Genomic DNA, 12,962 nt, shown 5'->3' with positions numbered 1-12,962 from the left:
ACCCCCTTAACCGCCTCAACCTGTCTACCCCCCTCCCCCACTCCAACCTCTCACCCTCACAACGCGCAGCCCTCCACTCCAATCCCGACCTCACCATCGAACCAGCAGATAAAGGGGGTGCAGTGGTAGTCTGCCGCACTGACCTCTACACCGCTGAAGCCAGACGCCAACTCAAGGACACCTCCTCTGACCACCCCCTTGACCATGACCCCACCCCCCATCACCAACCATCATCTCCCAGACCATACAGCACTGCTCGGTTGTACCTCCTTTCCAAGGTCCACAAGCCTGACCACCCTGACTGACCCATTGTCTCAGCATGCTCCTGCCCCACTGAACTCATCTCTACCTACCTCAACACTGTCCTATTTCCCCCTCATCCAGGAACTCCCCACATACGTCAAGACACCACCCGTGCTCTCCACCTCCTCCAAAACGTCCGTTTCCCCGACCCCCAACGCTTCAGCTTCACCATGGATATCCAATCCCTCTACGCCTCCATCCGCCATGACCAGGGCCTAAAAGCTCTCAGTTTCTTCCTCTCACGACGTCCCCAATGGTACCCTCCCACCGACACTCTCATTCGTTTGGCCGAACTGGTCCTCACCCTTAATTTCTCCTTTGAATCCTCTCACTTCCTCCAGACCAAAGGGGTAGCCATGGGCATCCTTATGGGCCTCAGCTATGCCTGTCTCTTTGTTCGCTACGTAGAACAGTCCATCTTGCGTAATTACACCGGCACCACTCCCCACCTCCTCCTCCGCTACATTGATAACTGCATTGGCGCCACCTCGTGCTCCCACGAGGAGGTTGAGCAATTCAACTTCACCAACACATTCCACCCTGACCTTTAAATTTACCTGGACTATCTCTGACACCTCCCTCCCCTTCCTGGACCTCTCCATCGCCATTAATGGCAACCGACTTGACACCGACATTTTTTACAAACCCACTGACTCTCACAGCTACCTGGATTACACCTCTTCCCACCCTACCTCTTGCAAAAATGCCATTCCGTAGTCCCAATTCCTCCGTCTCCGCCGTATCTGCTCCCAGGAGGACCAGTTCCACCACGAACACACCAGATGGCCTCCTTCTTTAGAGATCGCAATTTGCCTTTCAACATGGTTAAAGCTGCCCTCCAACGCATCTCGTCCACACCCCGCACCTCTGCCCTCAGACCCCACCCCTTCAACCGTAACAAGGACAGAACCCCCCCCCCCGGTGCTCACCTTCCACCCTACCAACCTTCGCATAAACCAAATCATCCGCCGACATTTCCGCCACCTCCAAAAGGACCCCACCACCAGGGATATATTTCCCTCCCCACCCCTTTCCGCCTTCCGCAAAGACCGTTTCCTCTGTGACTACCTGGTCAGGTCCACGCCCCCCAACAACCCACCCTCCCTTCCTGGCTCCTTCCGCTGCTACTGCTGGAATTGCGAAACCTGCGCCCACACACCTCCCTCACCTCCGTCCAAGGCCCTAAAAGAGCCTTCCACATTCATCAACGGTTTACTTGCACATTCACCAATATCATTTATTGTATCCGTCGCTCCCAATGCGGTCTCCTCTACATTGGGGCTACTGGACACCTAGCAGAGCGCTTTAGGGAACATCTCTGGGACACCCGCACCACACTACCCTGTGGCCCAACATTTCAAATCCACCTCCCACTCAGCCAAGGACATGGAGGTCCTGGGCCTCCTTCACCGCCGCTCCCTCGCCACCCGACGCCTGAAGGAAAAACACCTCAACGCCCGCCTTGGAACACTTCAACCCCAGGGCATCAATGTGGACTTCACCAGTTTCCTCATTTTCCCCTTCCCCCACCTCACGCCAGTTCCAAACTTCCAGCTCAGCACCGGCCCCATGACCTGTCCTACCGGCCAATCTCATATCCTCCTATCCACTCCACCTTCCTCCATGACCTATCACCTTCATCCCCACCCCCACTCACCTATTGTACTCTATACTACTTTCTCCCCACCCCCACCCTCCTCTCATTTATCTCTCCACCCTTCAGGGACTCTGCCTGTATTCCTGATGAAGGGCTTTTGCCCGAAACATCGATTTTCCTGCTCCTCGGATGCTGCTTGAACTGCTGTGCTTTTCCAGCACCACTCTACTGCAGACTGTACTAGATCTGGTAATGTCAAATAAGACAGGATTAATTGATGATCTCATAACCGAGGTGTTCCTGGATAGCAGTGATTTTAGTTATTTAATTTCACTTTGTGCTTGAAGGAGAGAAGAGTGGGTCTAAGAGTAATGTTTTAAACTTAAACAGGGCCATTCGTGGCATGAAGACAGAATGGGCTAAAGAGAACCCAGAAATTAGGTTAAGTAGGTCAGCAGAGATCTAGTGGCAAACATTTAAGGAGCTATTTCAGAACTCAGAAAAAAATATATTCCAACGTGGTTTAAAAAAATTTCTAAGGAAAGGACATAGCACAGCTAAGGCAATTAATAATATCTAACTGAGCACGGTGGCTCAGTGGTTAGCACTGCTGCCTCACAGCACCAGGGTCCCAGGTTCGATTCCAGCCTCAGGTGACTGTGTGGAGTTTGCACATTTTCCCCGTGTCTGCGTGGGTTTCCTCCGGGTACTCCCGTTTCCTCCCACAGTCCAAAGATGTGCAGGTTAGGTGACTTGGCCATGCTAAATTGCCCATAGTGTTAGGTACATTAGTCAGAGGGAAATGGGTCTGGGTGGGTTAGTCTTTGTAGGGTTGGTGTAGACTGGTTGGGCCGAAGGGCCTGTTTCCATATTGTAGAGAATCTATTCTTACTGTGCTCCTGTGCTTTGAAGAACAGGTGGCACAATGGTTAGCACTGCTGCCCCACAGCGCCAGAGACTCTGGTTCAATTCCCGCTTCAGGCAACTGCCTGTGTGGAGTTTGCACATTTCCTCCGGGTGCTCCGGTTTCCTCCCACAGTCCAAAAATGTGCAGCTTAGGTGAATTGGCCATGCTAAATTGCCTGTAGTGTTAGGTGAAGGGATAAATGTAGGGGAATGGGTCTGGGTGGGTTGCGCCTCTGCGGGTCGGTGTGGACTTGTTGGGCCGAAGGACCTGTTTCCATACTGTAAGTAATCTAATCTAACCTAAAAGAAGAAGCATGTAATTTTGCAAAGATAAGTGCCAGTCAGAGGATTGGACAGAATGTAAAGAATGATTGAAATAATAATTGTGAGAAATTAAAGTACGATAGCAAACTAGCGAGTATTATGTGTAAATGTTAAGTTTTTAAGGTATTTAAAAAGGAAACGAGTAAGACCTGAGCAGATGGGCAAATGGGCTGAGGAGTGGCAGGTGGAGTTTACCTTAGAAAGGTAAGGTGCTGTATTTTGGTAAGGCGAACCAGAGCAGGACTTGTACATTTAATGGTAAAGTCCTGGGGTGTGCAGATTCCTAGTTCCTTGAAAGTGGAGTCACAGATAGATAGGATAGTGAAGAAGGCTTGCCTTTATTGATCAGTGCATTGAGTATATTTGTTGGGAAGTCATGTTTCAAGACATTAGTAATGCCACTTTTGGAATACTCTATTCAGTTCTGATCTCCCTGCAATAGGAAAGATGTTGTGAAACTTGACAAGGTTCAGAAAAAATTTACAAGGATGTTATCAGGATTGGACGGTTTGAGCGATAGGGAGAGGCTGAATAGGCTGCGGCTATTTTCCCGTTAAGCTTTAGAGGCTGGCAGGTGACCTTTTGTAGAGGTTTATAAAATCATGAGGTGCGTGAATAGGGTGACTAACTAAGGTCGTTTCCCCAGGGTAGGGGAGTCCTAAACTCGGAGACATAGTTTTAAGACAAGAGGGGAGAGATTTTGAAAGGGATCTAAGGGGTAATATTTTCACATACTGTGTATATTGAATGAGCTGCCACACGAAGTGTTGGAGGTGGGTACAATTACAACATTTTAAAAGGCATCTGGATAGATATATGAATGGGAAGGGTTTAGGGGGATATGGGCCAAATGCTGGCAAATGGGACTAAATAAATGTAAGATATCTGGTTGGCATGGACGAAAGGGTCTGTTCTGTGTTGCTCAACTCTGTGACTCTAGGTGCATTGGCTCCCATAGAGAGAGAACTGAGCCTGCCTCTCAGATGTGCTCACATACTGGAGTATCTCAATGATTGTGTGCAGCCTGGAAAATATAGTGGCTTTTTCAGGACTCAACCCCTAGAAGTTGAGGTCACAACACATCTGGATTGCCACTGAATATTGTGCTTGAATAGTGGATTTGAACTAAAAGATGACACATTTCTGGATACTGATGGGCTTTATCCCAGTGTCTTAGAATGGGAGATAGTAGTTGCATTGTTTTAATTTTACAAAATTCCTGGCAAGTTTCCGTCAGATTGGAAAATAATGATTGTTACCCCTCTCATCAAAAAAGGAGAAGGCACAAAGCAGGAAACTACATGCCGCTTAGCTTTAACATTTTTCTTAGAGAACTGCTGCAATCTGTTATGGCGGTTCTGTCAGGGCACTTTGGAAATCTCTGCAATCTGGCAGTTAGTTTGGCTTTGTGAAAGGAAGTTCATATTTGACTAACTTATTGGAGTTCTTTTAAGGAGCTAACAGTCAAATTGGATAAAGGGAAACCTTTGGATGTTTTGTCTTTGTCAAATACCCTCTGGAAGTTTAAAGGTTATCACACAGTAAGAACTGCTGGTCTAGAGGGTCATGTTCAAGTTGGCAAGATGTGACAAGTAGAGTTCCATAGATACCACTACAGGGGCCTTGACTATTTGCAATTAATATTAATGATTTAGCTCAGGGGACCAAAAGTACAGCTACTAAATTTTAAGATGCCTGCAAATGAATATAGATAAATTAAATGAGTGGCACGGTGGCACAGTGGTTAGCACTGCTGCCTCACAGCGCCAGAGACCTGGGTTCAATTCCCGCCTCAGGTGACTGACTGTGTGGAGTTTGCACGTTCTCCCCGTGTCTGCGTGGGTTTCCTCCGGGTACTCCGGTTTCCTCCCATAGTCCAAAGATGTGCAGGTCAGGTGAATTGGCCACGCTAAATTTCCCGTAGTGTTAGGTAAAGGGTAAATGTAGGGGGTATGGTTGCGCATCGGCGGGGCGGTGTGGACTTGTTGGACCGAAGGGCCTGTTTCCACACTGTAATGTAATCTAATCTAATCTAATATCACAATAGATAAAGAAGTGTGAGCTATCAAAAATAGTAGGAATAAAAGTGTCATGTTCAAGTTGGCAAGATGTGACAAGTAGAGTTCCATAGATACCACTACAGGGGCCTTGACTATTTGCAATTAATATTAATGATTTAGCTCAGGGGACCAAAAGTACAGCTACTAAATTTTAAGATGCCTGCAAATGAATATAGATAAATTAAATGAGTGGCCAAATATGTTTGGCATATGGAGTATAATGTGGAAAAATTTGAACTTGTCCACTTTGCCAGGAAGAATAGAAAAGCAGCATATTATTTACATTGAGAGAGATTGCTGTACAGAAGGAACTGAGTGTCCTGCTGCATGAGTCATAAGAAGTTATATATGGTACACCAAGTATTTAGGAATATCAGTGAAATATTGCCTTTTATTGCAAAGGGAATGAAATATAAAATTAGAGATGTTTTGATAGTTGTATAGGATGTTGGTGAGACCGCATCTGGAGTACTGTGCACAGTTTTGGTCACCTTATTTAAGAAGGCATGTAAATGTGAGAAGATTCACTCAACTGAATCTAGGGCAATATTACGAGAAAAGGTTGTTGGAGTGTCAAATAACTGCACACAGGCTGGGTCCCATCATCAACTCATGCTTTATTTACTAGTGCATAGTACACTGGCTGTGGTCAGCCAGCTCTGAGTCAATCCTCAACTGAGGAGATCCTCATCTCCTGGTTATATTGTTGAGCCAAGGCTTTCCTGATTGGGGTTGTTAACCTGGGCCTCATAGTTAACTAGGTCAATCTGGTCCCAATCACTACATCCAAATGTAGTGCTGGTCTTCGCTTGTAGCTTCTCTTGCAGCATCTCTTGCATCGCTTTCACCATCAGTTCTGGTTTCTCTGACTCAGACTCAGATACAGGTGGTGTGCACCAGCCTGTCTCTTGCATCCGGAACATCTCTGAAGAGTCTCCTCCTCTTCCAGCAGCAACAGTATCAAGACTGCATCCATTTTAGATTCTGAGATTTCCTTAATACTAGGCAGAGGGGAAACACCTCTGATTTCGGCTAGGCCTTGGGTTGTTCTGGGGGGGGTGCAGGTTTTGCTCTTGCCTGTTTGTGAAGTAACAGCTTTCAGGTGATCCATGTGTTTCTTCTGGACCGTACCACTTAGCCAAGCTTTGTAAGTATGGTAATCAGCTTTGCTTAATACCCATACAGGACCACTTCTGTGGTTCTGGAACCAAACTTCACCCCCTGAATTAAATTGTCTCTTTCATTAGAGGAGGCATTTGACGATCATTGGCATTCCTGCTGCTGTTTCACCACTCAAGCTCCCAATTCTGGAAGTATTAGGTTTAATGTGGTACAGAGTCTTCTGATTTACAACACCACTGGAGCTATCCCTGTTGCGTCCTGTAATCAAACAGGAACAAGGACACTTTGGTCTCAGTTGATGATGTTGGCTGCTTCTTTAAGCCTGCCTTCAACATTTGGACTGCTCTTTCTGCTAGACCATTGGACAACAAGTGGTATGGAGTTGTACTTATCTTCTGAATGCCATTGCATCTGAGGAAATCTTGAAATTCCCTGTTGGTAAATGATGTCCCATTGTCCATAACAGATACTTCTGGGAGTCTGTGTGTTGTGAACAATGTTTGCAGCTTCTCAATCATTGTCCTCGTTTGCTGAACGAACTTTATGTGCATCCAATCACTTTGAATGGGTGTCCACAATAACCAGGAACATTGAGCTCATGAAGGAACCAGCTTAGGGAACATGCAATCAAGTTCAGGGTTTACCTGGTAATTCCCTCAAATGTGGGGACGCTGCTGGTGGCAATTATTGTCCTTGTTGGCACACTAGACACTATTGCACCAGCACAGCTATTTCTGTATCCAACTCTGGCCATCAGACATAGCTTCTTGCCAGCATCTTTACCTTGGGAACCCCTGGATCATCCTGCTGGAGTGCGGCCAGTATCTGGCGGTGACATTTATTCTGGTCAATCACACTTGATCCTCAACAGTGATCTGGTCTTGCCAGGTCCAAGAAGGTTTCAATCCTGGTTGCAATGGCCCTTCTGTTTCCCCCATTACCACCGGCTGTTTCAGTTTAGCTGGACAAAATTTTGGGTCCACAGTCAGAGATGGTCTGCAGTGACTGGAAGAGTGTCCAGAAAATATAAAACCAAAATGGACTCTTCCAAGGGAGGCACCGCCTTGTCTTCCTCAGTAGTCCCAGCAGAAATGTGTGATCTGTGACTAAGACAAACTCTTGTCTGTAAAAGTACCAGTGGAACTTCTTCACGCCAAATATGACTACCAAACCATCCTTCTCTACCTGGGCATATTTGCATTCAGCATCAGCCAAAGTCTAGGAAGCAAATGCTATAGGGCATTCCTTTCTGTTGGACCATTGATGAACTGAGTCAACACTACACCGATACCATATGGGGAGGCATCGCATGTCAGCACTCCTTCTGGCTTCAGATTGTATAGTGGGCCAACACCTTACAGGATAGCTGTTTTTTCACTTCCCTAAAGGCTGCTTTTTGGTTCATGACCTTTTCCAAGGCTGACCCTTTTTTAATAGCAGGAGTAAGGATGCCAAGATAGAGGCCGGGTTACCTGTGAATTTTCTGTAATAATTCACTAACCCAAAGAAAGACCAAAGTTCTGGTACAGATGTGGGAGCTGGGCCTCCTTTGATCACCCTCACTTTCTCTTCCAATGGGTGTAACCTGATTCTGTTGATTCCTTAATCAAACCAAGTCACTTAGGGTGCCTGGAACATATGTTCCCCCCCCCGGAAAACTTTTAAATATTATGTCCAAGTTCTCCAAGTGATCTTTATTGGTCTTCTCCATTATTAAGAGAAAGTGAGGACTGCAGATGCTGGAGATCAGAGCTGAAAATGTGTTGCTGGAAAAGCGTAGCAGGTCAGGCAGCATCCAAGGAGCAGGAGAATCGACGTTTCGGGCCCGAAACGTCAATTCTCCTGCTCCTTGGATGCTGCCTGACCTGCTGCGCTTTTCCAGCAACACATTTTCAGCTTCTCCATTATTAGTATGTCATCCAAATAAGTGGCAAGCTGAGATGACCCTTGTAAAACCTCCTCCATAGTCCACTGGAAAAGAGCGCAGAGCGCATATTGATGTGTTGCACAAGTTCAAAGGTTGGAGTCCCAAGCAAATATTTTTAAAGACAGATTTTGCAACCGCAAATACAGCTACCCTGATACGAACCTCCATGGTTGGTACCAAACGTTCATTTTAATTGGCTCCAATTTGGATGTCACTCAGCAGTTTAATTGTTCCAACCTACATGAGGGCAAATTTCCAGATTGCGCACTTTCCTGGGTACCAGCTTCCGAGTTTTCCTACTCTAGTCAGACCTTGTAGGACTCCTTTGCTGTCTCAAGTCCGCAAAGGAGTAGCAACTGCAATGGAATGCTGGCCCAGATCCTGAAGAACTGATTAGCTACTTGGCCGAGGCTTGACTTTATTTTTGGGGTTCTGTTGTAGGCTGGTCTAGGGTTCCTCTGCTCAGGACATGCCCTGCATGAGGCACTGCGATTACCTACACTCTCATGGTGTTCCTCAAGTACAGTTGGACAGGTAAGGATGTCCACTTCCATTGGGAAGTCCTGTAGTTCCCAGGATCCACTTTCCGCATTTTCCAATGAGAAGGCCAGTTGCAGTATCTGTTTGAAATCCAGTTGGATCTCAGCTAGTAGATGCTTATGCATTATTACATAATTAATCCCACATGCCAGTTGGATGTTTCTGGCTATGGGAAAGGCTAGAGCCAGAGGTTTTCATCACATTTAATATGGGGATAGATATCTTTTCTCTTAGAAAGTTGAGAGTCCTTGCAACTCAGTTCTGCAGATGATGTAGAGACAGGACAATTTAAATATTTTTAAGTCGTGGTTGATGGAGTTTTGACTAACAAGGGTCTCAAAGGTTATTTGGGATAGGCAAGAAAGTGGAGTTGAAGAAACAATCGGAACAGCCATGATCTTTTGAATTGTGGAGCAGCCCTGAGGGGCTATAAGGTATGCTCTTGCTTTAATTTACATGCTTATCATTAACATGTCTCGTAGACCGTTGTTGAAAGTGCACATCCATGCTAGTTGACCACCCGTGGTTTAAAAGTGTGAAGATCAAGACATTTTCAACTAAAGTGGCTTTGTAGGAGTATTTTGGTGGTAGTGAAGAGCTTTCATTCACAATCACATCTGTTAAATGTTTCTGCATCAATACTTGCCCTTTTTAATGTCTTCAAAGTATCTCCCACAATATGTTGTACTGTAATAAATGTAGTTTATTGATATTTCCTCATTTTAAAAGAAGCTATATTTGAAGGAAAACTTCACAAAAGGCACAGATTGCTGCTTACAATGTGGTCTCCCCTACGTTGGGGAAACAGCGCAGACTGGGTGACTGTTTTGCAGAACACCTAGGTTGTCTCAGAAAAAGACCCTGAGCTTCCAGTTGCTCACCATTTCAACACTTCATCATGTTTTCTGGCCAACATCTCTGTCTCAGGCTTGCTGTAGTACTCCAGTGAAGGTCCGCACAAGCTGGAAGAACAGCACCTCGTTTTCTGTTTGGAATCCCTGTAGTCTTCTAGACTTAATATTTAGTTCAACAATTTTAGGGCTTGAGCACCTTTTCCCATAATTTCCTCCACCCCCATGCACCAGGCCTTGGCATCACATGGGCTGTTACCACACTAATTTGCAGCTATTCATTCCTCAGACCAACCTTTTAACCATTCTTTTGTCTGCGCAACTGTTTCTCTCTCTTTGGGCTCTATTTCCAACTATCAAACCAAAATGTTTTTGCACCAGATTAAACATGATATGAAAACTGAAATTGAAGCGTGTCATTCTTCTGGGTGACTCCATTTCAACCCTATCCAATATTGCATGAAACCACCTCCAGCGTACATATGTAATCTATAAATTATGACAGTAAGGCTCTGGATAATGATGCAAGATGTTTCACGGACTCTTTCTCCACATTTGAAATGAGTTGTATATCTCTAGGACAGGGCGTTTTAAAAAGAAAAGCACCTATTCTTTACCCAAAGAATTTAATGTAATCAGTTGAATTTCTGGCTTTGAGTAAAGCAATCACCTTTTGGGTGCAGTGGTAGTATAGGTGTCTTGTGTACTGTAAAAATAGCTGCAGTATGAAAGTACTGTATTTCATATAGAAACTAAAACTGACTTGAGTCATGACATCTTTAAAAACTTGTACATTGCTGGTATTTAGGTTGTAAATAATAAGTCGGAATGCTCTCAAATTGATATACTCCTGTAATATTCAGGCAGAATTGATGGTATGTTAGGAATTTGAATAGCAGAGTATCAGTATATTAAAACAATTGTCTGGACTACAGGTGGGGTGGAGCTGAGGAAGTGGGGGTTCTCGGTGAAGAGAAATGATGATAAGCAGCCAAACTTGACTCTTGTATTTGCTTAACAATTCATTCAGTATTTTGGTATTTATTATATTTGTGTTGTTCAGTTTATTATAGTTTTTGTTTGAAATGTTGAAGTTCCACACAGTTATAATTACACTACATTTTTATTCATGCTATTGCCACTGGTTCCCAAAGGAAATTTAATGCTGCAACTTTGAATTCAGAGCTGTAAAGTGTGTGTCAGAGCTCTGTATTTCAAAGTATTTCAATGTTAAAATCTGCAACCTGCAATAAATTAAATGGATTAATAAATTTGGAAGGCACTCAGTTGTATTCAAAGATTCTCTATGGTGAGATGTATAAGACTTAACACAAACTTTTGTTATTAATATTAATTTCTTTGCGTTTACAGTGCTGTAGGTAAAACATGCCTACTGATCAGCTACACCACCAATGCATTCCCTGGAGAGTACATTCCAACAGTGTAAGTATTGACAGTATCATGCTTTATGAAGCGTTCATAAACTGTTTATATTTTTGCTTGTTGAATGTTAATGTTTTAATTTTGCAGATTTGACAACTATTCAGCTAATGTTATGGTGGATGGGAAACCAGTGAACTTGGGACTCTGGGATACAGCAGGTCAGGAAGATTATGACCGACTCCGACCTCTCTCTTATCCACAGACGGTATGTTACCTTGTCATTTTCCTTCTTTCCTATTCTGGAGGTTTGATTTGCTGGAGTTTAGATGCCACAAATCTTCCCATATCCCCTCCAAGTAATTGTTACTCTCGTGAACCACGATACCATTGAGCAATCTGTTTAAAGGGGTAAAAATTGTCCTGTCCTTGCCTGATGTCTTTACAAATTTTCAGCAAATTTGCAATTTGACAACAATGTAGAATAAGCATTGAAGAGAGTCTCAGAATCATTAGTTAGGGAAAGTGGATATCCTCCAGACCTCTGCACCCTGATATTGGCTTTCATACTGTCCATGATTGCTCTTCCATTGACTTATTGTGTGCATCAGCTGTATTGCAGCTTGCAGTTGGACTCATTAAAGGATTAGCTCTTGGATCATTTGGCATTTCTTCTTAGTGTCCGGCACATCTTTTCCCAAAGCCATTGGCATTTTCTGAACTTAGCCAGGTTAATTAACCAGCGCTTGGTATTAATCAGTGAAAGATAATACTTTTGTCATGAAGGTAACAGATTTTAATGTCTGTCTTGCCATTAGGAGCTATAAGCTGTCCCTCCTTGACTTGTTGTTGAGTTACATGGTGCAATGTAATCAAATCTGTAATTTTTAAAAATAATTTTGTGTATCATGATTGCTTTCCTTCGAATGTTTATGAAAGTGAGTTTTGAGAAGATTTGTCGCTCAGGTTGAGGTTCTGGATGTAGGTTTGTTTGCTGAGCTGGAAGGTTTGTTTTCAGACATTTCTTCACCATACTAGGTAACATCTTCAGTGAGCCTCCAGATGAAGCACTGGTGGTGTAGCCCACTTTCTATTTATATGTTTGGGTGTTCTTGGGTTGGTGTTGTCATTTCCTGTGGTGACATCATTTCCTATGGTGATGTCATTACCTGCTCTTTTTCTCAGGGGGTGGTAAATGGAATCCAAGTCATTCCGGTTGGAATGCCATGCCTCTAGGAAATCTCGTGCATGTCGCTGACTTGTTCTAGGATGGATGTGTTGTCCCAGTCGAAGTGCTATCTTCCTCATCCATATATAGGGATACTAGTGAGAGTGGGTCATGTCTTTTTGTGTCAGTCATTCTCACCTCGTTGGTGGGAAAGTTATTAGATAAAATTCTGAGGAACAAAATATATCTACACTTTAGGAAATGATTGGCATAGATTTTGTAAGCTGAAACTTTATTGCTGGAACAGCACAGCAGGTCAGGCAGCATCTAGGGAACAGAAGATTCGACGTTTCGGGCACATGCCCTTCTTCAGGAATGGCAGAGAGCTTCTTCAAGGAAGGCATCCTTGTAAGAGGATTCGCAGTAGGTTGAAATCTTCGAGGAGAAAGTGAGGTCTGCAGACGCTGGAGATCAAAGCTGAAACTTTATTGCTGGAACAGCACAGCAGGTCAGGCAGCATCTAGGGAACAGAAGATTCGACGTTTCGGGCACATGCCCTTCTTCAGGAATAGATTTTGTAAGGGCTATCATTTTTTTTTAAATCAAATATTTTTAGGTGGCTATCAGGAATGTTGAAAGTAATGCATTTGATATGGTCTACATGGATTTTAGCAAGGCTTTTGATAAGGTCTCTTGTTGCTGACTGGTCAAGAAAGAGAGCTTGTGGGATCCAAGGTAAATGGCACATTTGATCCAAAATTGACTGAGAAGCAGGAAGCAGAGG

The 12,962-nt window shown here is 44.2% G+C and overlaps 1 protein-coding gene across 3 annotated transcripts in view; it reads left to right on the top strand.

Annotated features, from left to right (window-relative positions):
- The window catches only part of rac3a (Rac family small GTPase 3a), a 39,149-nt gene that overhangs the window by 17,427 nt on the left and 8,760 nt on the right, over positions 1-12,962 (top strand). For all 3 annotated transcript variants that reach the window (XM_043714719.1, XM_043714717.1, XM_043714718.1), the window contains exons 2-3: positions 11,002-11,073; positions 11,161-11,278. In XM_043714719.1, coding sequence (XP_043570654.1) covers positions 11,002-11,073; positions 11,161-11,278 — 190 coding nt within the window. The remainder of the gene's footprint in view (positions 1-11,001; positions 11,074-11,160; positions 11,279-12,962) is intronic.

Source organism: Chiloscyllium plagiosum, chromosome 24 (assembly GCF_004010195.1).
Source record: "Chiloscyllium plagiosum isolate BGI_BamShark_2017 chromosome 24, ASM401019v2, whole genome shotgun sequence".
Taxonomy (NCBI): Eukaryota; Metazoa; Chordata; class Chondrichthyes; order Orectolobiformes; family Hemiscylliidae; genus Chiloscyllium; species Chiloscyllium plagiosum.
This window is presented reverse-complemented; position numbering and strand designations above follow the sequence as displayed.